Raw genomic sequence first — 21,312 nt, 5'->3', positions numbered from 1 at the left:
TCGTTTCTGTGGTCAACAACCTTAGCTAAATCAATGCATAACTTGATTAAATATCGGTAATGAGTTTTTGCTAAACAATTTTAAAACACGACATTAAACTACGCACGAATGAGCCAAACCCGCCAGAAAGGTCAGACTGTCAAGTTAAATAAAATTAACAAGGACAAGTGAAAGGATGACTTCCGTGTCAAATATTTTGATTTCAAAATAAAACCCCGTGACTCGGAAAAGGTTGATAATATTTTAAACTTTAAGATCTCAGTCCGGATGATGTATTTCTGAATGACAGTTTTACCAATTGTACATGTGTGTCACTTGGTTATAGCCGAAAAGAGTCCGTCTGCTTGTCTGAATGTGTAACTGGCGGTTTATGGCCGTATGATTACGGTATCGTTCAAATTACCCTCTCTCTTTACAGCAAAGCGGATTTGAAGCGCACGTGCTAATGTAACTATAGCAGCGTCTTAAGCCAAGCGGATCCGGACTGCGGCTTCTAATTCGGTAAATGCAGCTGGTAAGTGATGTTAGCCACATTTAAACACAACAAAAGCCACGCTGAAAACAGTAACGGTAACGCTCTCACTCTAACTGAGATTTCACGCCGGTCAGTGATTTATAAACAGCCTTATCACTTATTATTTAATAGCCTCTTTCGCGATGTCAGCCCATAAAAAAGTAGTCCGTTGAGAAAAATAGCTAACGCAGTGAAAAATTCTTGTAGATTTACGGGTACACTACCTTTACTGTGATTTATTTACGGGTTGAATATTTTAAAATAGTTTATCTTATAGGTGGTAAAAGACATTTAGAAATATCCCGGTGGTGTTTGTTACTTTTATTTGGTCGTATAAAACATGTAAGTGTTAGGTCGTCATCCGCCTGTCTTAGCAGTGAGCTGGTCAGCCACTAACAGAAAATGTAGGACGTGACTTTTCAGGTCCCCCCTCCTTAGCTGTTATGCTCTAGTAACGTTGCTTTCCTTCGCCCCCACCCCCTCTAAGGATGCTTGGGAGGGGCTGACGCAGATGACAGAGGACGGGAGTGGAGCCCTTCGGATAAGCCCAGCCGTACTGGGTCATATTTAAAGCGCTCGCGGGCTGTCCATGGGCACAGCCATGACCAAGCCCGAGACGAAGAAGAGTGGCGTCGGCGGCAAGAGTTCCTCCGCCCCCGCTGTCAAGCAGGACGACAACGGCTCCCTGGAGGTCGGCTGTCCGGATCCGAGCCCGTGCTGCAAAGCCAAGGTGATGAGGCAGACGTCCAAGGAGAGCCTGCTGCACCGGAGGCACGCGGAGTGCGAGGTGTACGACGACGGGACCAACACCTTCTTCTGGTCAGTGTTTGGTGATGAACTGCTGTCTGTCAGCGCGCTGTGTTGTAACTGTCAAGGTTATCTGAAAGGCAGACCACAATGACCCCGTAAACAAACCAAACGTTATGACACAGTTCTTAGAAATCCCGAGGTGGGAATGAGTGTCAGGCTGATTCGATCAAGACTGATCCATTTAGTTTCCAAATGGGGAAGTCTTGTAGCAAAATTCCAAACTTGGATCTATTTTTTTATTGATACACCACAAGTCTCCCATGATAAATTGGTGGCAGAAACACATTTGAAATGTGTGTTGGTGAACATGTGCGTCTTCATGGGAACACAGGCAGCTGATCCAGAAAAGTAACATTCTCCTACACATGCCTTTGTTTTAAAGCTGTCTTGACTCATCGACCCGTTGCTCCAGTATTGTCTGAGCTTAAACGCCCACTCTTAAAAGTATTGTATTTTTTTTTTGGTCTTCGTAACATGTTCTTGTGGCATCTTTCTAAAGATTTATATAGAAAATTCAACTTAAAATTGCATGTCCAATTTATTTACATTCAAATTTGTGTGAATCCAAAGCAGACGCAAAAATGCAGTTTGGAAAAAGATCATGTTTTTTATGCAGAAAATAAAATCGGCGGGCCACAAACTCCTTGCTCCTCTCCATTCCGATGTCTTCCTTTGTTGACAAATGGAATCATGTACGTCTTCCAAGCTGGCATCTCGATCAAAACAATAGCCCTGATATTGCTCGCAATTTTTGTTTCACCGCTAACATTAGGTTGGGGGTGTGAGGGTGTGAGGGGCTGTAAGCTAGTGGGAAACGTGTAAACCGATGAGGGACGGGAAGTTTGGTAGGGCTTACTCCACATTATCAGTCCCGCTGTAGGTACCATAACCGTTCGGCCTGGAACTTCTGTTCGGGGTCACACTACGGTAACCCCACTTGGACAAACTACGTAGCATCGAGATCTGCTCAGGCAAATTTTCATTTCACGTTCCCTTTTGTAACCTTAAATTATTTTCCCTCATAAATTGTGTCTGACAATATTCTTTGTAATTTTTGTAAAGACATGTTGCCACAATCCGATTGTTATTCCAGTTTAAGTTCAGCCGTGCCTGAAAATGTTGTTAGTACGGCTTAATGTTGTTCTTCCTGGACCGTTCTGCCAATAATAAAGCACTGGGTGCACGGATTACAAAAAACTATAAGCGAACATGCATTCAATAATAATGATAACAATAATAAAAGCACGTTTAGAAGACAATCTCGCTCTATGTCCGAGTTTGTTTACAACAGATTCATAAAATCTTCTTCTATGGTAGTATCGTAATTTGTCCAGACCAATCATTATCTGATACGTCATCGGACCAACGTACAGCCAATCACCTAATGTGACGTCAGCATTGGTCTGAGGAACGGAAGTTCCAGGCCGAACGGTTATGGTATCTACACCGCCCACAATTCAGAGGCAAATTTCTAATGAACTCCTGCCGCCCTGCAGAAACTATGTTCTAGAAAACAACACAGGTTTTTTGATTTTTGCAAAAATAAACGGTATAATTCTAAATAAAAGGGCACTGGGAAAGCTTTTATAATACATTAAAAAATGATCGGACTGGGTCTTTAAGTGCATGTTCATGAGTTGTGTGTGACCTGTGTATAAACTCAGGATTTAGTGGCCTAGTGAGTGAAACACCTTTTAAGCTTCTATTCAGGTTAGATTTTTGTAAATAAAGGGTCACATTATTACACCATAAACATTTTATATTCAGAAGAGGTAAAAATCTCCTTTAATACCTGTCATTCCTTAGCTTTTTGTAGATAAAAATGCGACGATATAGAACTAGTTCAAGCTGCATCTTTGTTAAAATACTGTGCATCAAACTCAACACAAAGTCTTTCTGACGGCTTAGTTTATTTTCTAGAGATAACATGTTTTTGATTTGTCCAAACCTTTGGTCTGTACTGTATGTGGATTTTTTTTTGTACTGTTTTGTATAAGTGTACGCCATTTTACTGTGATGATGGATTGACAGATGAGACCTTGTGGTTTAGTGAAAGCAAGGAGTAGGTGGAGGGACATCTAGAGAGGTGGAGGTTTGCTCTGGAAAAGAAAGGGCAGGTTGGAGCAGGAGGTGAAGAATGTGGAGGACTTGGGGTCAACAGTCCAGATGGATGGAGAGTGTGGAAGGGAGATGAAGAGCCGTGTACGTGAACAGGTTGGAGCAGGTGGAGGAAGGTTCCTGGTGTGATGTGTGACAAGGAAGTGTCAGCGAAAAGGAAAGAAAAGGTGAGGAAGACTGTGGTGAGAGCTGGTCTTAGATGAGCAGGAGGTATGAGCTGAAGATGATGAGGTTTTCTTTGAGGATGGATAGGATAAGGAATGTTTCGGAGATAAATGCTGGGAAGCAGATTGAGATGGTCATAAGATGGCTTTCAGAGGAGGAACAATGATTAAAAGTGACCTTGAGGTAAAGCAAAGCGGAGGTTCATGGATGTAGTGAAGGAAGAAAGCTAAGGACATGGTAGTGGTTTGGTGTGTGAACAAGGAGGATGCAGAGTAGAGCCGATCAGGTTTAAATAGGCCGGATTTTTTGTTTTTCTGCGGAAGTAAGTGATATTTTCCAATATATTTAGGTTTATTTAGGTTTTTGTTGTTGTTGTGTTTGTTTTTATTTTTGTAGTCAAAGTTGAATTGGTATAAGGTAGGGCTGCACGATATAAGGAAAACTTGCGATTTGCGATATTACTGGTCAATATTGCAACGATGATATAACTTGTGATACATGAAAAATAGCATAACAACCAATAACAACATTTCCATGTCAACACAGCAGTTTTATTTAAATAAGACTCATAAACTTAAATTAGAATTCAAATGACCCTCGTCTACATAGGAGGCAAACATCTAACATAAAAGGGTTCTATCAGAATGTCAATGATGGAGTCCATCCACTTGGACAAAGGCATAAAGGCATTTATTTGATTAGTTAAATACTTTTGCCAACTTTTGCGATGATCGTATTGCACAGCTTGATATCGCGATAACGATAAATTTGTGATTTATTGTGCAGGCCTAGTATAAGGGAGTAGGCTTAAATAAGTTACAGCTTCTACCTAACTCTGTGTATTGTTCTTCAGTTTTGTCAAATAGAGACTGACTATAGTTATCATCGAGTGTATACATTTATCTATTGTAGTTTTTATAATAAATGAACTAAACTACTGTAACTACCTTCAGTAAATGATTCGTAAGTTGTTGACTATTTACTTCTCAGAATGAAACTGTTTAGACTGGAAACAGATTCTCTATCAGCCGCATCTATTCATCTGTGGTTTGTTGTGCGGTTGTTAGGCAGGAGTGAAGGGAGGCTCTCCCTGGCGTATACTATGAACTGTTAAAACCGGTTGGATGAAAATGTGGACCAGGGAGAAAAGGCTGACACCCTGCATGCTGTCGGGATTGGAACACTGAGCTAAATGGTTTGAAGAAAGGCTGACGATACGATCCGAACTCCTTAAACACTGCAGCTTCCAAGTTTTGGAAAAGTCAAAGCAACAGATTGTGGTCTGTGCTTGAACCACAGTGCCTCCTCTGCTCTTTTAAAGTTGTGAAAACAACAGAAACAAAGTGAAACTTTGCTAAATAATGGTAAATCTAAAACCTGTTATTATCCTAAACAAGTTTTTAACTGCAACTGAACTGGTTCCTGCTTAACAAGCTGAAAACAACCCTTTAATTAGTTAGAAACATTTGACAAATAGCAACACGTTCATATTATCTACTCTTGTGCTCAAGGAACCTTTTAGTGTGTTAGGATTATTGTTCTTTATTTTTTTTTAAGTCAATAAAAATTGTGTTATCTCAATCGGAGACAGCTAAGAACTTGTTTGGCAATGGTTTCTTGGCCTATGTATGTGTGTAAACATTTAAGGTAACCTTCTATCACAGTTGGCACCATTTATTTGTGATATTGCACAAGCTGATATTGCAATGTCGATACATTTTCGATTTATCATGCAAGCCTAGATGCAACAAATCACTTTCTCCACGATTTGGTTCCATGGTGTTTTAAATTAAGATTTGTGGCATCCCTAGTCGTAACAGGAAAGGTTACAACTCACCTGGTACATCCCAGGTCTCACCAACCATTGTCCTTGTTAACACTGAACAAGTTCTTTTACCTCCTTGGTCTCTGGATTTTTCTGCTTTACGTTGCTTTCCAGGCTTTTTCAGGGTTTAATCATGCAGAAAGACTCTAAATTCATTTGATTTAGTTCCAGTTACTTGGGCCACAATCTTGAGAACACATGAACCAAAAAAGGTACATGCTCAATCTTTTCACTGTGATGTCACCACTAACATGAAATATGTGATCATCCAATGATTTGGTGGGATTTCCTTTTTAAGTTTTTTTTTTTTTCCAGAACCACAGCATATTCATTTTTAATCCTGCCAGATGAAAAGCTATATTTACTTTGCAAAGGCCGTACATGTCATTGGACCTTGGAACTATGATTGAGAATATAATCCACACAGAATTGACCCACAGAGGGTCAAAGAAAAACCTTTAACCATGAACAGCTGATATAAATGTCATAGGTGTTCATGTTTTCTGGTCCCTTCAGATCATTTGCTAGCCAGCAGCCAAAGCCGTGGCCTTCAAAGTCACCTATGTTCCGTTCCAAATCACGAGAACGTATCAGAGCAGATGGAAGATCCATCAGAGAGTTGATGCAAGAGCCTTTTTTTTTTTAGACGTGTTTGCATAATGTTTACATATTAAGGTCGATGCACTCTATCTGCATCTATTTTTAGACCCTACAGTAGTTTCCTGACACAAACCGAAACAAAGATAAGGATTTTTTTATTACCAGTTGAGGCTAAGATAGTTAACAATCTTTGATTCACTGAAAATTGGATTTTTTGAATTGACATTTATTAAAATAGGCTCCAACTATTGTCGTCTTCCCTCTCACAGGCGGGCTCACACTCTAACGGTGCTCTTCATCCTGACCTGCGCTCTGGTCTACATCACGCTGTTGGAGGAGACTCCTCGTGACACAGCGTACAACACTAAGAGGTCAGTAGGTCATGTCCGTCCCATCCTCTGTGTGAAGCACCAGCAGGCCCGCATCCAAGAACATGGTATTCACTCTGGACAAGCAGGGAGAAGCTTCTTCTTCTTCTTTATCTACTGTTTACTAGCAAATGGACCTACAGTTAGAAAAGGCTTTGCGTGAAATGTCAAAGCGGTGCAAATCTTGCTCCAGGCTTTTTCTTTCACAGCTCTTTTGAAAGTCTGGGAACAAACCAAAATGATTAACTTCTCTTCCATGAGCAATTTCCAAATGGGTTGACACTTCCATGAATTAATAGGAATGCCCTCCATACGTCCTTACCAAACCATGTTCCTAAAAGGTCAAAGTTCAAACTGGTTTAACTTGCAGCAGACGTTAAACGGCCATGCGTTTGGTACGTGGAGCATAAAAACGGCCGTAGAAACTTACGTAGCTTCGTGTGAATGCAAGTTTAGAAGCCCCGAAAAGCGCATATACACACGTTTACATAGACTTCATTGAAAGTGGTTACTTGAACACACATTGCCCAGGACGGTGTGAATGTGACTTTAGAGTTCAGAGCCTCAAAGAACAGGCCATAAAAAACGGATAGACTCATTTTTGTGTTAGTTCTTGGTTTTATTTTAATCTCTGGATGGGAACGAAAAGGAGAGAGACGGTGTTCTATTATGCGGCCGAACACTGGCCACATGGATGTGTGCAGAACATTTCAACCCCATAATCAGAACTAGAGTCATCAGCAGAGCTGAAATGCCAGTTTAGGTGGCAGTTTCTTTCTGTCACGAATTCAGAAAAACAGTTTTTGATTTTGCAGCCTCCCATTCTGCCTCTATCTAGAAACTTAGAGTTTTAACTTTTCTTTCACTATTGTTATTAGAGCTGTCACTAACGATTATCTCATTAGTCGATTATTTTTTTGATTAGTCAGCGATTATTGTTAACGTAAAATTATGGGCAATTTTTTTTTCTACAGAAGGTGATAGTGCTGGTACTCAGTCCGTGGAGGTTCGCGTCATGTATGGTACTGCTAATGTTTGGCGTGTGGTGCGTTCACAGAAGGGGAAATTTTACATGTGTAGTTCATGGATTTCAATTTCAAACACAAAGTTTAAGGTCCCAGGTGAGCCATACGCTAACACAAAAAAATGACATAGTTGGCTCGCAAGCTATAGGGTTCCTGATCCCTGCACTGAATCATTGTCTAAACTTCCCATTGGAACAGTTAGCAAAAACATATTTTCAAGATCATGGGCTTTACTTTATTGCATTTAGTGAACAGTAAAATATTCTACAATCATTTTTCCTCCATTAGTTTGTGGGGGTGACTTAGATTGACCCAGATTTGCAGGATTTGCACCTCTTTGACTTTGTGCACCGAACCTCTACCTATTTTAGATGACAGAAGTGAGCGAATAAACAGTAAATGCACAAAAGAAGAAGAATCTTTTCTCTGTCGCTACCTGCGTGTCTGGCGGCGGTCCAGTGTGTACATGACCGGCTGGAGGCGCATTCGTAAAATCAAAATGGGAAAAGAACAAAATACCAAATTAGCGTCGACCATTTGTAATAGTTAATTTGTAACCAGGGACTGCACAGGGAAAAAAGTCTGACTCCCAGCTACCTGATTTACTGATTACATCAATAATCCTGGAAATCCGCCAATTCCAGTCACCAGACCAGCAGCTGGTTTGTTCCTGCCACTAATCTGAGCTGATAACAGAGCGTTGAGGTTTATGTTGTGGATAAGAGCTCCACTGATAAAGACAGTTCTCAGCGTGTGACCGATTTGATTAGATAGAGAAAGAAAAAATCCAAAGATGAGATTCACAAACCAGCTGGGAAAACGTTTCCAAACAGCGTTTGCATAATGTTTTTGCAGTTTTGGTGTGGTCTTTGTCTCTTTAGTGTTGAGGACAAAGATTCGAGTTCCCCAAACTTTCTGAGCCAAAGTTCAGACCCCTAATAATCTTCTGCATTTTTAGCTCCATCAATCAAAGGCTGCAAAAGAAGCAGTTTTGTTTACCGGTATATTAAACAGCTAAGCGGTAGAAACAACTTTTATTCACTCATCCAATAAGAAGAAGAAGCCCTTTCCTTTACTTTCTGGGAAAAGAATGATTGAAATAAGTATTTTTATGTGCATTTCTGAAAGTTGATTTCTCTGCTGTTATGTAAGCTGAGGAGACTGACTGGGAAAGTCAGGAATGAACGCCTCCATCAGGCTCTGTTGGTGATGTGAGTTTTTGTGTGTTGCTCTCTGAGAGATTGCGGAAAGGTTCTTAACGGGATTTGCTGAAGTCAGCGGAGTCCGGCTTGCTGGGATAAAGACCTGAGAGCTTCTTCCTGGCAGCGGCGGGCGTTCGCACAGACGCACTGGCTTTTTAATCCCCTCCCACGCGCTCACTTTTACTGTTTGGAGTCCCACGCAGCACCATGTGCTTTCAAGTCCACTCACCACTTCACAAGAATCCCTGAACTGATTTATTCCCCTTTGCGCTTGTGGATCACAACACGCTGTAATCTCAGTGTGTGTTCAGTTTTTTAAAGCCTGTGCTGGTGGCCCTCAGATTTACCTGCTTCGTTGTCAGATCTGAACTGCTTTGATAAGCTTGCTCCTCAAAATAAATCAAAAGTGAGCAGCTGAGGCCTGCACTCAGACTAAAATTAAACCATTTATACTCGGTCTGTCCAGCTTCAGGTAAAAAAACTACAATGTGCTAAAGGCTAAGAAGTGATTTTAGATGCTATATTGATTCATGAAATGCACCAATTGGTTTTCTTTGATTCCATTTCTTTTATTATTTTTTTAAGAAATAAAAGGCTTCCCTCTTTATTTTCCTCATACATGCCATCAGTTAAAAGAAATAGCAAATTTATTCATAGTTCACCTTAAAAAAATCATTTTCTTTTTTAATACAATTTGTTTTTAATGAAAATATTTTAAAAATTGTGTTTGTGTCGAACATAATGAAGAATGTGTCTGTGATCTGGACAGCTGCTGCAGTCTGAATTAAGGTTTTTGTGTGCGTTTGTTGTGTGTCTGCTCTGCCTGGTGTAGGGGCATCGTGGCCAGCATCTTGGTCTTCCTCTGTTTTGGAGTGACGCAGGCCAAAGATGGACCTTTCACCAGACCCCACCCAGGTACCAAAACTCCCCAACCCACCTAAAAGTGCAAGCCAATGTTAAAAAACAGACTTTTTTTCCCCTTGACTTTTTACTCACACATTACTCTGGAGAATGAACTGATTGGCTCAAAGTTCATCCCGTTGCCTCTTCTGCTCTGAACTTTGACCAAAGTCTGTTATGAAAACCTTAAAAATAGACCATGGAGCAATAAAAGCAGAGCCTTTCACCGATTCCGTCACATTTTCCCACAAAACTGGCCGATAATTGCGTTAACTTAACAGTAGTGCTTAGGCTTAGACGACATTACCAGCCCAACCAAACGCATTAGAGCGGCTTAAAACTGCTCTACTAAACGGCATAATCTTTTTTATGCAGTATAGAAACCCCATGTTGTTCATTTAATGGGTGTTTTAAGACTCGTTTCAGGCTTAAAATGTAACAAAGATCACCTGAAATCTTGAGCTTTGACCTCATAATGGTCAGTAACTGTTATTTATTAGCATAAGTTTGATGATGCAAGTAGAAAAAAGGCTTTCTTGACAGTAAAGCTTTCAGCACACACTAAAATATGAAGTTTCTGGACTAATAATGGGATTTTTGGACACCTTCATTCACCGTAATGTATAGGGGAAATAGAATTAGATGCAGAAAGAATGCGCAGACTCTTATAGACTTAAAGACTGCAAGATTTGTGCAAACCGTCAAAGCTACACTCCCTGACTTGTTGAGCCAGTCGAGCCGTTCCTGATGTTGCTCAACGCGCCACTTTTCGGTTGAATCAGTTCAAATCCGATTTGTAGTCAGGGAAGGAAGCTCAGAAGGATTTGCAGACCTACAACCTGCAGTTCCTGCTGGATCCCAGCCTGGGAGTGCCACACAAACTGGTTCGTACATATGAATGTGTATGCATGAATCACCTCTGCAGTGACAGTTGGAACAGAGAAACACTTCACCCACGATGGAATAAAAATCCCTTCTAAAATAAAACCAAAGCCAAGATTTTCCAGTTTTGTGGTCAAATGTTACATAAACCTGAGTGAAAGGCACAGAGGAGAAAAAATACTATAACTGGTTATCTAGGAGCAATTCTTGAACATCTGGCAGGATGTATTTATAGAATCAGATTGGTGAAAACTACTAACTAAAACCAGGGCAAAAGTATTTCATTACATAACACTTCTGAAGGATAAATATTTCTAAATTAAGCACAGATTAGCGCTGTCATGTATGGACGTGTTTATACAATGAGTGCACTTGTTGGGGATTTGAAATGGACTTATTTGTTAAAACCTGCCGTCTTTCTGCAGCTTACTGGCGGTTCTGGCTCTGTGTCTCAGTCGTCTACGAACTGTTCCTCATCTTTATCCTGTTTCAGGTGCGAGCATTTTCAAATCATGGAAGATGTTTTGTTTATTTTTTACACACCAAGCCCCTGTTTTTACTTTCCATTCTGTCAGTCTGTACTGTAGTTCTGGTTCCACCTCTATTCTACATTGAGTTTTTTTTTTAAATGTGTCTGAAGATCAGCAGATGGAAGCAGAAATAGGTTGCTGGAACGCTGGCTCTGATGTGGGACTTCTTAAATTAGATTTTTCCACTAGTTCCACTGGAGGCTCTTTTTTCCTTCTCTCTGGTCTGATTCAAATTCAAACGCCACGGAGCCAGACCTTGTATACTTTCAGAGGTTTAATTACCTCAAGCATCTGAAGTCGTGAGAATAAAGCCGTGATAGCAGTCATTGTTGTTTGCTCCTACGTACCCTTTTGACCCAGTGGGCGTGGCTACAAGCAGCACTGATGTTCAGCAGGTTTGCTGTGAGAGTCGGGCCTATGTGACACAGCAGATACAGCACACAAAAAAGCAAATAATTCAACTTTATTTGGGCCAAATTTCACATTTAATGTATTGTGTCATGTACTATATGTAACTATACGGCTATTGATGATTAAAAGTAGTTAAAATTGCATCATTTACACATGGATGTCTTCTTTTACTTTTCATTTAGTATTTTTTCCAAGTAGGTCACAATAAATCATCCAAAGTGTGATATATTTATGTATAGATCTGTTCTTTTTTTGTGTGTCTTCCTAAGTATTTTTTGTTTTTGATTGCTTGAAATAAAAATAAACTAATTCCAATATTTATCTTTTTTTTTTTAACCTTATAACTACAACACTGATCAAAGAAGATTTGAAATATGACAATAAATGTCAGAAATGGACTTAATCACATTTGAATGCATGGAGATCTTCAGTATAGTGAACCAGTGGTTTGTTGAAGTTACTGACAAAAGCTGTATGTCGATGAAAATCTTTCAAACCTGTGTGGGGAAAGATATCCCCCTCATATTATGCTTTGATTCTCACTTTAATCTGCAGACAGTTCACGATGGCCGACAGTTCATGAAGTACATCGATCCCAAATTAGGGGTACCCCTCCCCGAGCGCGACTATGGAGGAAACTGCCTGATCTATGACCCGGGGAACACCTCCGACCCCTTCCACAACGTCTGGGTGAGACGAAGGTTTCACTGTGACGACTCTCATCTACGCAGAATCTCATTAAAGTTCACCTCAGATTCCGTTTTGTAATAGTAGGCTACGTTTCTGGATGGGCTTTAGTTTGAGGTTCCATCGTGTCAGGCCGTCTCATTTTCCTGCATGTGCCGCTGCTTTTAGGAGGACCTGTTTTTTAAAGTAATATTTGTATTTGATTGTGTTTGCTTTTCTTGGTTTGAATGAATTCAACATTGCAGCATGACGAAAAGCTGAATACACAAATGCTTGGACATCTGCAGAAACTTGAATGTGGAACTTTATTACAAAGCTAACCATTCAATTATAAATATCATATTTATAGTGCCAGTTCCGAGTAAATTAAAGTAGGTATGTAGGTACTCTGATGCTGCTACTTCAAAATAAAAGCATGTGTTTTCTTGGCATGTCTGGTCAGCTGGGTTTCTTAAACTTTGGGGGAAACTTTTCAGAGAAAAAGCTTAAATGGGGCGGCAGGGGTGTTGTTGGTTAGGACTGTAATGTAAACAGCTTAGGCAGTGCATCATGGGATTTTTTCTATCGTTACAGGACAAAATGGATGGCTTTGTTCCAGCGCACTTCTTGGGCTGGTACATCAAAGTAGGTTTGGAACAGAAGAAAACACAAAATGTTGTGTAAATGTGTGCAAAAGAAATATTCATGGATTTGAAGCAACTCCATCAACAATATTATTATTAAATTATAAATGAACATTTACTCTTTCTGCTCCATCGCAGACTTGACCTTGTTTCCATTTTCTTTTGCTCCCTCCAGACTCTGATGATCCGCGACTGGTGGATGTGTATGATCATCAGTGTCATGTTTGAGTTCCTGGAATACAGCCTGGAGCACCAGTTGCCCAACTTCTCCGAGTGCTGGTGGGACCATGTGCGTACAATGACCTCTGCGGCGGCCGCACACAAGCTGTCAATGTTTACAAGAAGAGTTTAGTACTCTGAGCCGCAGCTCTCCTCCTGTCAACTGTGGGATCAGAAATATGAGGCAGATTCCTGAAACGAGGAGGGAAAACTCTCCCTGTTACTTTTTGGTTGCAGCAAATTGTTGTCAACCCTACTGATGTTTGAAAGTGTCATCTAATACTGAGTTGTGAGGCTTGCAGCCTTTTTCCTGTTGAAATAGGAGTCAGTTTAGCATGAGAACAGCCTGTTGTGGGAAAGGAGAATCCTACCCATCACTAGAAGGACTAAGGAAGAATTGCAGCTCATTGAAATAACTGGAATGTATGTAAACAGACAGAAAGTGTCTTGCTGAAGCTGATATTGTAAAAGCATAACTTTCTCACACACTCAGGCCCATTTTAATGCTAAAATAACTGAAAAAAAGTTTTGGAATTGTCGTTTTTTTTCATTTGTTCTTAAAGATCCACTCCAATGAAAATTGTGTTGTTTTTTGTGTTTTTAACCCTTTAACAACCCAACCAAGACATGATGATTAAAACAAATGTGTTTTTTTTTTTCTCTACTCGTTGACTTGGTGGAGTAATACCCACAATCCATTTTAATTGGTTTTTAGATGTGCTCTGCAGTTTGGTTGAGCAGGCAGTTGATTGGATGATCAGAGTGGAAGTTTAATGAATTTGAACTTTTTTTTCCCCCTCTAGTGGATCATGGATGTGTTGCTGTGCAACAGTTTTGGAATCTACTGTGGCATGAAGACGCTGGGTTGGTTGTCCATGAAGCCGTACCAGTGGCAGGGCCTCTGGAACATTCCTACTTATAAGTACGACATTACCGAAGCTTCTGAGCAGAAAGAAAAAACACAAACCTGTTTTTCTCTGTTTCTATGTTACATGTGAACATTTGAACTTGCTTCCTTTCGCCTGCAGAGATAAAATAAAGCGAATAGCATTCCAGTTCACGCCGTACAGCTGGGTGAAGTTCGAGTGGAGGCCGGCGTCAAGCCTTCGCCGCTGGCTCGCTGTACTCGGCATCATCTTCATGGTGAGAATCACCAATAGATTGTGTGTTTCCTAGCTGTGACAAAGTGTTTGGTTACTTTCACCTCTCCATCACACTACAAATGTCTTTGTGTGAAACTCAACGTTGACGGAATTCAAAGTTGTAGGGTATAATTAGCTGTTTTTGTCTAGTTTTATTCCATGTACTTTTTCAAATTAAAGCTGTTTTGCTTTGGTGAGCACCATTTGTTAGCACAGCCTCATTTGTTATGACCTAGTGCTGAAAGATATGAGGAAAACTCGCGATTTGCGATATTAGTGATCAATATTGCGATGATGATATAACTGGCGGTATATGAACAAATAGCAAATCAACCAAAAACATCATTTCCATTTCACTGAAACAGTTAAAAATTACATTCTAAATGATCCTCGTCTACATAGGAGACGAGGATCTAACAGAAAGGGCTCCATCCGATTGGTCAAATGCTTAAATGGATTTATTTAATTTGCAGGCCTACCCTTTTTCTTGTCACACAGTAAAAAGACAGAGGACATCAAATCACACCAAAGGAGTTGGATTTTCCCTTTTCTTTTCGGCCAATCATTTTTCTAAATGCCCTGTAATCTGACAGAAGTTTAAGAAGAAGATGCTCCTCTTGGGTTGTGGATTTCAGGTTCATTAATATGGAAGCGATTCTGTAGCATAATTAAAAAAGTTAAACCAGAAATGCTTTTTCATTTTCAAAATGAAGGTGCATATTTTGACTCAAAATTAAAATGAAAAAGCAATCCACCAAAATGCTTTTTCATTTTCTTCCTCAACGCTGCTTATTCTGTCACTTATTTAAAATGATAATGAAAATGGTATTTGACATTTCATTTTCAAAATGTTCTCTGGTAAATGTGGAGCAAAATTCATTTAGAAATGTCTAATTTGACATTTAAATGGATTAACAGAAATGCTTTTTCATTTTCTAAATGAAGCTGCATCAAATGACTTAAAATTAAAATTCCTCATATTAGCATAATGATAACCCGTCTTTCGGGTTCTCCTTGCAGCGAAGAAAAGAGCACTGACCGCATGCTTCGCGCTGAGTGAGTGTTGGACCAACCAGCAAACGTTTAGCATGGTGAAATCTGCTGGAGCTGTTGATGCGGCTCCAACTGTCATGGAACAGCAAAATCAGCAGAAAGGCTGCAGGAGACTATCTTCTAAATGTGCTTTATTACTGTCATGATTACGCCCCTAACACAAAGCCACACTGCTCCTAGCATGTCTGTGTCTGTTAGCAGCCGGACACACGGAGATGGCACTGACATCATCACCCCACCTCCACTCTGGAAATGCTAAGTCGAATTGAATAATGCGACAATGTTCACAGGGTGGATGTTAAAATGAAAATGCAATCCCCTCTTTGCATTTTCTTTTAAATTATGACACAGAATAAGAGTTTTTTTAAGTAGAAAATAAAAAAGCATTTTGAAGTATTGAGCTTCATTTAGAAAATGAAAAAGCATTTCTGGTTTTGACTTTTATTTTTAATTATGCTACACAATCACTTCCATACATTAGTGTGTATTTGGCTGTGTGTTTGATTGTTTCCAGCTCTTTTCTTCGTGCTGTTCTTGTGCTCTTGGTTTAGTAAAAACGCTGTCACTGTTTTTCTTTAAATTGTTTATTTTCTTTTGTTTCTGTTCAGTTCCTCCTGGCTGAGCTGAACACCTTCTACTTGAAGTTTGTGCTGTGGATGCCTCCTGAACACTACCTGGTGCTGCTCCGTCTCGTCTATTTTGTCAACGTGGGAGGCGTGGCCATGAGGGAGATTTACGACTTCATGGACGACCCGTGAGTGACTGCTGTGACCCTTTCTAGTCGGCCACCACATCCCTCTATACTCATGTCTTTAGATTCCTTCAATCGGGAGAAAAAAAGTACATCCGGTTGACTTTGTTTCCTAAACTATAACTCCTCAATATTTTCCCAACAGGAAGTTCCACAAAAAGCTGGGCCAGCAGGCGTGGCTGGTGTCAGCAATCACAGTCACAGAGTTCCTCATAGTGGTCAAGTATGACCCCAAAACCATCATGCTGCCCATCCCCTTCTTCGTCATGCAGTGCTGGTTTTTAGGAATCTTCCTCATATTCATCTGGACTCTGTGGCGGTTCTTCATCCGGTAAGAAGTGGGATGTGAAGGGGGGGTAAATATTGACAGATTAAAACAATCAAAGTGTTTGAAAACATAGTGCTGGAAATCAGGAAAAAGTCACAGGAAATCACCTGCATCACTATTATTAGTTTTTTGGAAACAGATTTTAAACTGTGGCCACTTGAAGCACATTAATATGATGTCAGCATTTTTTTAAGTTCAGATCTTATTTCATCTTATTCATATTCTGATTCAAACACGACTGTGACAATGCACTTATTTGATCATCCTTAGATCATATTTAGGAAATGTTCAAAGATTCCAGCTGGTTCATATCCTCCTGAATACCAGATAAAAATATAAAGTTGAAATATTAAAAGAAATCCAACAAAAACTACAATTCCCAGAGTTGGTATCATTGAGAATCCCCAGATGTCCTCTGGAGACTCCAAAAGGAGTTTATTCAGTAGTATGCACCTGTTGGGACATATTCATATTTAGAAATGTCCTCCACAGAGGAAACACGTTCACAGATGGTAACAGGAGCTTAAAATGATCCGTCAGCTGACAGTTTTCTAGATAAAGTTTTTACTTTTGAACTACAAATTTTGTGCGAACACTCAATCGAATCAATCAAAGGCTGACAGATTTATTGCTTTTAGGAATGGGCGATATATCTGTGCCAGTATCGGTATCAACCCATATTTGCATAATTTAACTTCATCTGTAACGGTCCGATATTAAAAAAATGTATCGATATTTTTCTGACTGTTTTCAGAAACACTTTATTTATATGCATACTTGTTCTTAACAGATTGGGAAGCTTATGTTTACAGTCATAGTCAGTAATTGACTGTTTCCAGGTAGATTTTATTTTTGATAGGGAGACAATGGGGAGCTTATGGTTTACAGTTATGTCCAATATTCAATAAATGGTTTGAATATTTTCAGATATATTTATATGAAAGCTTTAAAGTGATACTTGTTCCTATGAAATCCCTTGCAGTTTGTTAAAAAGGTCAAGTACAATATATTTGTCCAGTAAAAGTTGTGCATTTCTAGTAAAGACACAAAAATAAAATCTAAACTAAATATTGGTTGTCTGCCACAGCTGCAGGGAAAATATCAGTTATGGTATTGACCGGAAAAAATTAAATCAGCCCATCCCTAACTACTTTATGTAAAATAACTAAAAAAAATCTGTTTTACAATATAGTATCGTGTGAATGACCTCAATATCCTTTTTTTTTTATCTTTATTTGCTGTGTCATGAGGTCATAAAACGCAGATAGTTGTTATCACTAATGTACAATAAACAGCAACCATCTTGTTGCTGTGTCAGAATAATAATAAAATCTTGTTTGGATTAGGAATGAATCCAGATTGTGGATGTAAACTCAAACAGGCGCTTTAAAAACTGTTCAGACTCCTTCGGTTTTTTTGTAAGTTTAAGTGTCACAGTCACATTGTAATGGTCTGCCAAGTGATATTAACAGTCATTCCCCCTTAAATCTGGATAACTTTAGTCCTCTTTAGGCCTGCACAATAAATCGCAAATTTATCGTGATATCAAGCTGTGCAATGTGCGTATCGCAAAAGACGGCGAAAATCGCAATAAATGGTTATCTTAAATGTGCTAAAACAATCTCATGGCAGCTTGAAGTATTTAACCGATCAATTAAATCCATTTATGCATTTGAACAATCAGATGGAACCCTTTCATGTCAGATGCTCGCCTCCTATGTAGACGAGGCTCATTTGGCGTCTAATTTAAGGTATAGAACATACCAAAAGTCATTCAAAAGTCATTCAAATGAATGGGAAGGTGTGTCCAAACTTTGGGTCTGTACTGGATGTTGACTCTTATTTAAACTAAACTGCAGTGAAATAGAAATGATGGTTTTGGTTGTTTCGCCATTTGTTCATGTATCGCTAGTTATATCATCGTTGCAATATTGATCACTAATATCGCAAATTTTCCTCATATCGTGAGCCCTAGTCTTCACTGACTGGTTGCTGCGTTTTGTCAGTTCTTTGTGCGTTCCCCAAAGGAATTTGTTTTAGCCAGCAATGGAGCCTAAACCTCAGGCCCTGCTGCCAGTTTGCTGTAATTAGATTGTTTGTTTTCGCCTCGCTCAGCGCCTGAGCCAGCATGTCTGCCTCTTGTTTGTTTTCTTCCCTGCACTCTTAACCCTCGCTCTTTACCAGGTCATTGCTGCTCATGCTCAGCAGCAACGTACCCATGAAGGGACGCCAGGGGACACCGTCCTCTCCTTTCCACTTTCTCCTGTCCCCTATTTTTTAAATGGTTTTACCCACCTCCTCCTGCTGTCACAGAGCACAAGTGGACTCCCCCTGTGATGCATATGGAAGCATTTCTGTATCGTAATTCACATTAAAATGCTTTATCATTTTCACAATAAAGCTGCGTTCGTTAACTCAAAAACAAAGTGAAAAATCAATCCGCCAAACGGCTGTCCAGCTGACGGATTTGAGTCCGATTCCAGCTCAGACGGGTAAAACAAAGACGTTGATGAATCTAATCATCTACAATCATCAGAAAGGAGCAGAGCTGGGAGCTTTTGGCCCCGCCCAGCGTATTTTCTACGTCACAAGTAAAAAAAAAAAAAAGTTCAATCGGCATCTTTCATCTGCTCCTGACTCACGGCTATTTGAATAAAGAAATATTCAGAAATGCTAATTTTAGATGAATTTTCTTGCCTTCTGTCCTCTATCATCAGAAAATTGCCACAAGAACAAGTTTAAAAAACAACCTAAACACCATTTTCCTCTTAGTGGGTGTTTAAAATGTGACACTGCAATGTGTGAAATGTTGCAGATCCTTGTCCTAAATTATGAATTTATTTTACATAACTGGGCTTCAAATGTCTGCCTCCATGGTTTTAGTATTTTTTTAATACAAAGAATTTCTCAAACACCAACATTTCTTTACGTTTTGACTCCTCCTCCTCCTATGACTCAGTCATTTTTGATCCATTGTAGCGATCATTTGATCTGTTGGATCTTTATTGAAAGCAAAAATTAAATGATTTGTTTTTTCTCCACCCCGCCCCCACAGTGACATCACACTCCGCTATAAAGAGACCCGCCGGCGCAGGCAGGAAGTCCGCGCCGATTTGGACCGGCCTGTGGGTGACGGCAGCACAGCCGCCCCGTCTGGACGGAGCAAGCTGAACGGCAGCTCTGAGACGCTGCGGCAGAGGAAATCCTGAGAGCGGAAAGGGGGCGGGGTCGCTGGGCATCACGCCGCCACAGACGGCCAGGGAAGGACGGTTTTTACAGAAGGAGATGTGTTACTTAGAGGCCAGCAGGTGGACACACGGTGCCGTTTAGGTTTGTTCTTGTGCCTACATGAACCAAGTAGTGGTTAAGCCCAGGCAGAGTGGTCTGTTGTGTAGTTAGTTTAACCCGAGCATGGACCTCGTTCTGCTACTTCTTCTTTCTAGACAAACATTCGTGAAGTTGTGCACAGGAGATGAAGCATTTTTGAGGGGTGGGGACGGGGGCGGTGTTATGGAAGGGTTGTGGAATCTACACTTTTGACTAAAACTCAATAATTTCCTTTTTCTCAGCGGCACTTTATCTAAAGAAGGGGACAGGGGCTTCAGAGTCCACGCCTGAAATAATGTTTGTGGTGCAAGTGAGAAAAGGAGTGTTTTAAAGCTCATTTCTACTGATTGAAGTGACTGATCTGGATTCTGTTGGTACACTGCTGTGCATTTGTTCCTGGGGGGGAAATCTGTTACGTTTGTGGAGCCGCAATGACACGTTTCTGTTGCTGCACATTTGCAGTAGTAGGTACATGAAATGTTTATTTTGTTTACATGAGGAAAACGATTGGTTTGTGAGTCTGGGGGTGTTTCTTATTTCTTATTTTTTTGTCTGACATTGAAAGCAGCACTGACCAAAAGCCATTCTCTCCTCTCAGGCTTTGCTTTAAAAAAAAAAAAAAAAAAGATTTTGAGAGGTGAGAAACAAAAATCAGACGGCTTTACTGACTTTTTTTTAAGCTGAAGTAAGCTTTAGAAATGGGATGTTTCTTCTTTTTTTTGTGTAGATTTTACAGTTTATTTAAAACGAACAAATGTCAGACTTGTGAGAAACACTAGATCGTGTTGGTGTCAGACTCCGGACGCTCTCACTGACAGTTGCAGCTCGTTCAGCCATTTCTCAGTAGGAAATGTGCTTTTGTCCCCCCAAAAAATATATGGAGATGAAAATGGTTTAACCGGAAGCCTCCTTTATTTTGTGAGGAGGTAAAAAATGGGGTTAAAGCTCACAAACACATCAATAAAAAAGTGCTGTTCAGCAGACCCAATGTAGTTTTCCTTTAGAATGGAGCTGCTCCTTCATTCTCAGCAGCTAAGATCCAATGTAGGTTTCTTTTTCTCGTTGTGACCAAAATGAATCTGTTCGCCTCTTTAGATGTGGAGTCAGGCTGATGTCATTGATTTTTCCAATCAAAATGTGACATAATCTGCTGTTCTAATGAAAAAGCTTTTATTTTATGGTAAACTGACCTTTTTGTTCTTGCTATGTCGTCATTTTTCCAAAATATGATTCTTGTTCGCATTTTAAAATCCTTGGAATATTTTGTTGTCAAAATAAGTATTTATTATTCTCTGCCGTCTTAAATCACTTGACTTTTATTCCTGTATTTGCCTCTTAATTGAAAGCAGATCGGGGGGTTGCTCTGCAAATGTGGGCTTGTCTGTTGAAAAGCTTAAATCAATGGAAAAAATGCAATTTACCGCGAAATTGAAACAAAATTGAGCCATGAAGGAACTATTTTAGTGGGGTAGTTTCCCCTTTTAGCCACATGGTGGCAGTATATGTTTGGATGGTTCGGCCTTGTCAGGTCTCAATGATTGACATCTCGCTGTAAATGCCATGGTGGGAGAATTCACTTTCAGGACTTAAAAAAATTCACATCTGCTGCTGCTCAGTGTAATTTTTTTAAAAACATTTTCAATAAAATCTATGGGAAGTTTGTTGGTTTACTTATTTAGTCTCTAGCTTGATCTTTTTTTTATTTTTTTTTACATTTCTTAACTCAAGTTATTAATACGCATACACCATGCATTGATCATTTCTTACCTCGACTTTACATGTATTCTGGTTTGGTAGGAAGTATCGTTATCACCATGGCAACTAATGATCCA

The 21,312-nt window shown here is 39.8% G+C and overlaps 1 protein-coding gene across 1 annotated transcript; it reads left to right on the top strand.

The window, feature by feature from the left end:
- Positions 1–219: 219 nt before the first annotated feature.
- Positions 220–21,154, top strand: ptdss2 (phosphatidylserine synthase 2). The gene is made up of 13 exons (XM_004069883.5): positions 220–514; positions 1,002–1,333; positions 6,302–6,403; positions 9,460–9,542; positions 10,835–10,902; positions 11,906–12,040; positions 12,611–12,661; positions 12,836–12,949; positions 13,683–13,801; positions 13,908–14,022; positions 15,683–15,828; positions 15,971–16,156; positions 19,209–21,154. Exons 2-13 carry the CDS (start codon positions 1,104–1,106, stop codon positions 19,360–19,362), a joined length of 1,503 nt encoding a protein of 500 aa, XP_004069931.1. The 5' UTR covers positions 220–514; positions 1,002–1,103; the 3' UTR covers positions 19,363–21,154.
- The last annotated feature ends 158 nt before the right edge of the window (positions 21,155–21,312 follow it).

The sequence above is a fragment of the Oryzias latipes genome, chromosome 6 (assembly GCF_053564925.1).
Source record: "Oryzias latipes strain Hd-rR chromosome 6, Olatipes_Hd-rR_3.1".
Lineage (NCBI taxonomy): Eukaryota > Metazoa > Chordata > Actinopteri > Beloniformes > Adrianichthyidae > Oryzias > Oryzias latipes.
The sequence above is the reverse complement of the archived record's forward strand: the minus strand, read 5'-3'. Positions and strand labels throughout refer to the sequence as shown.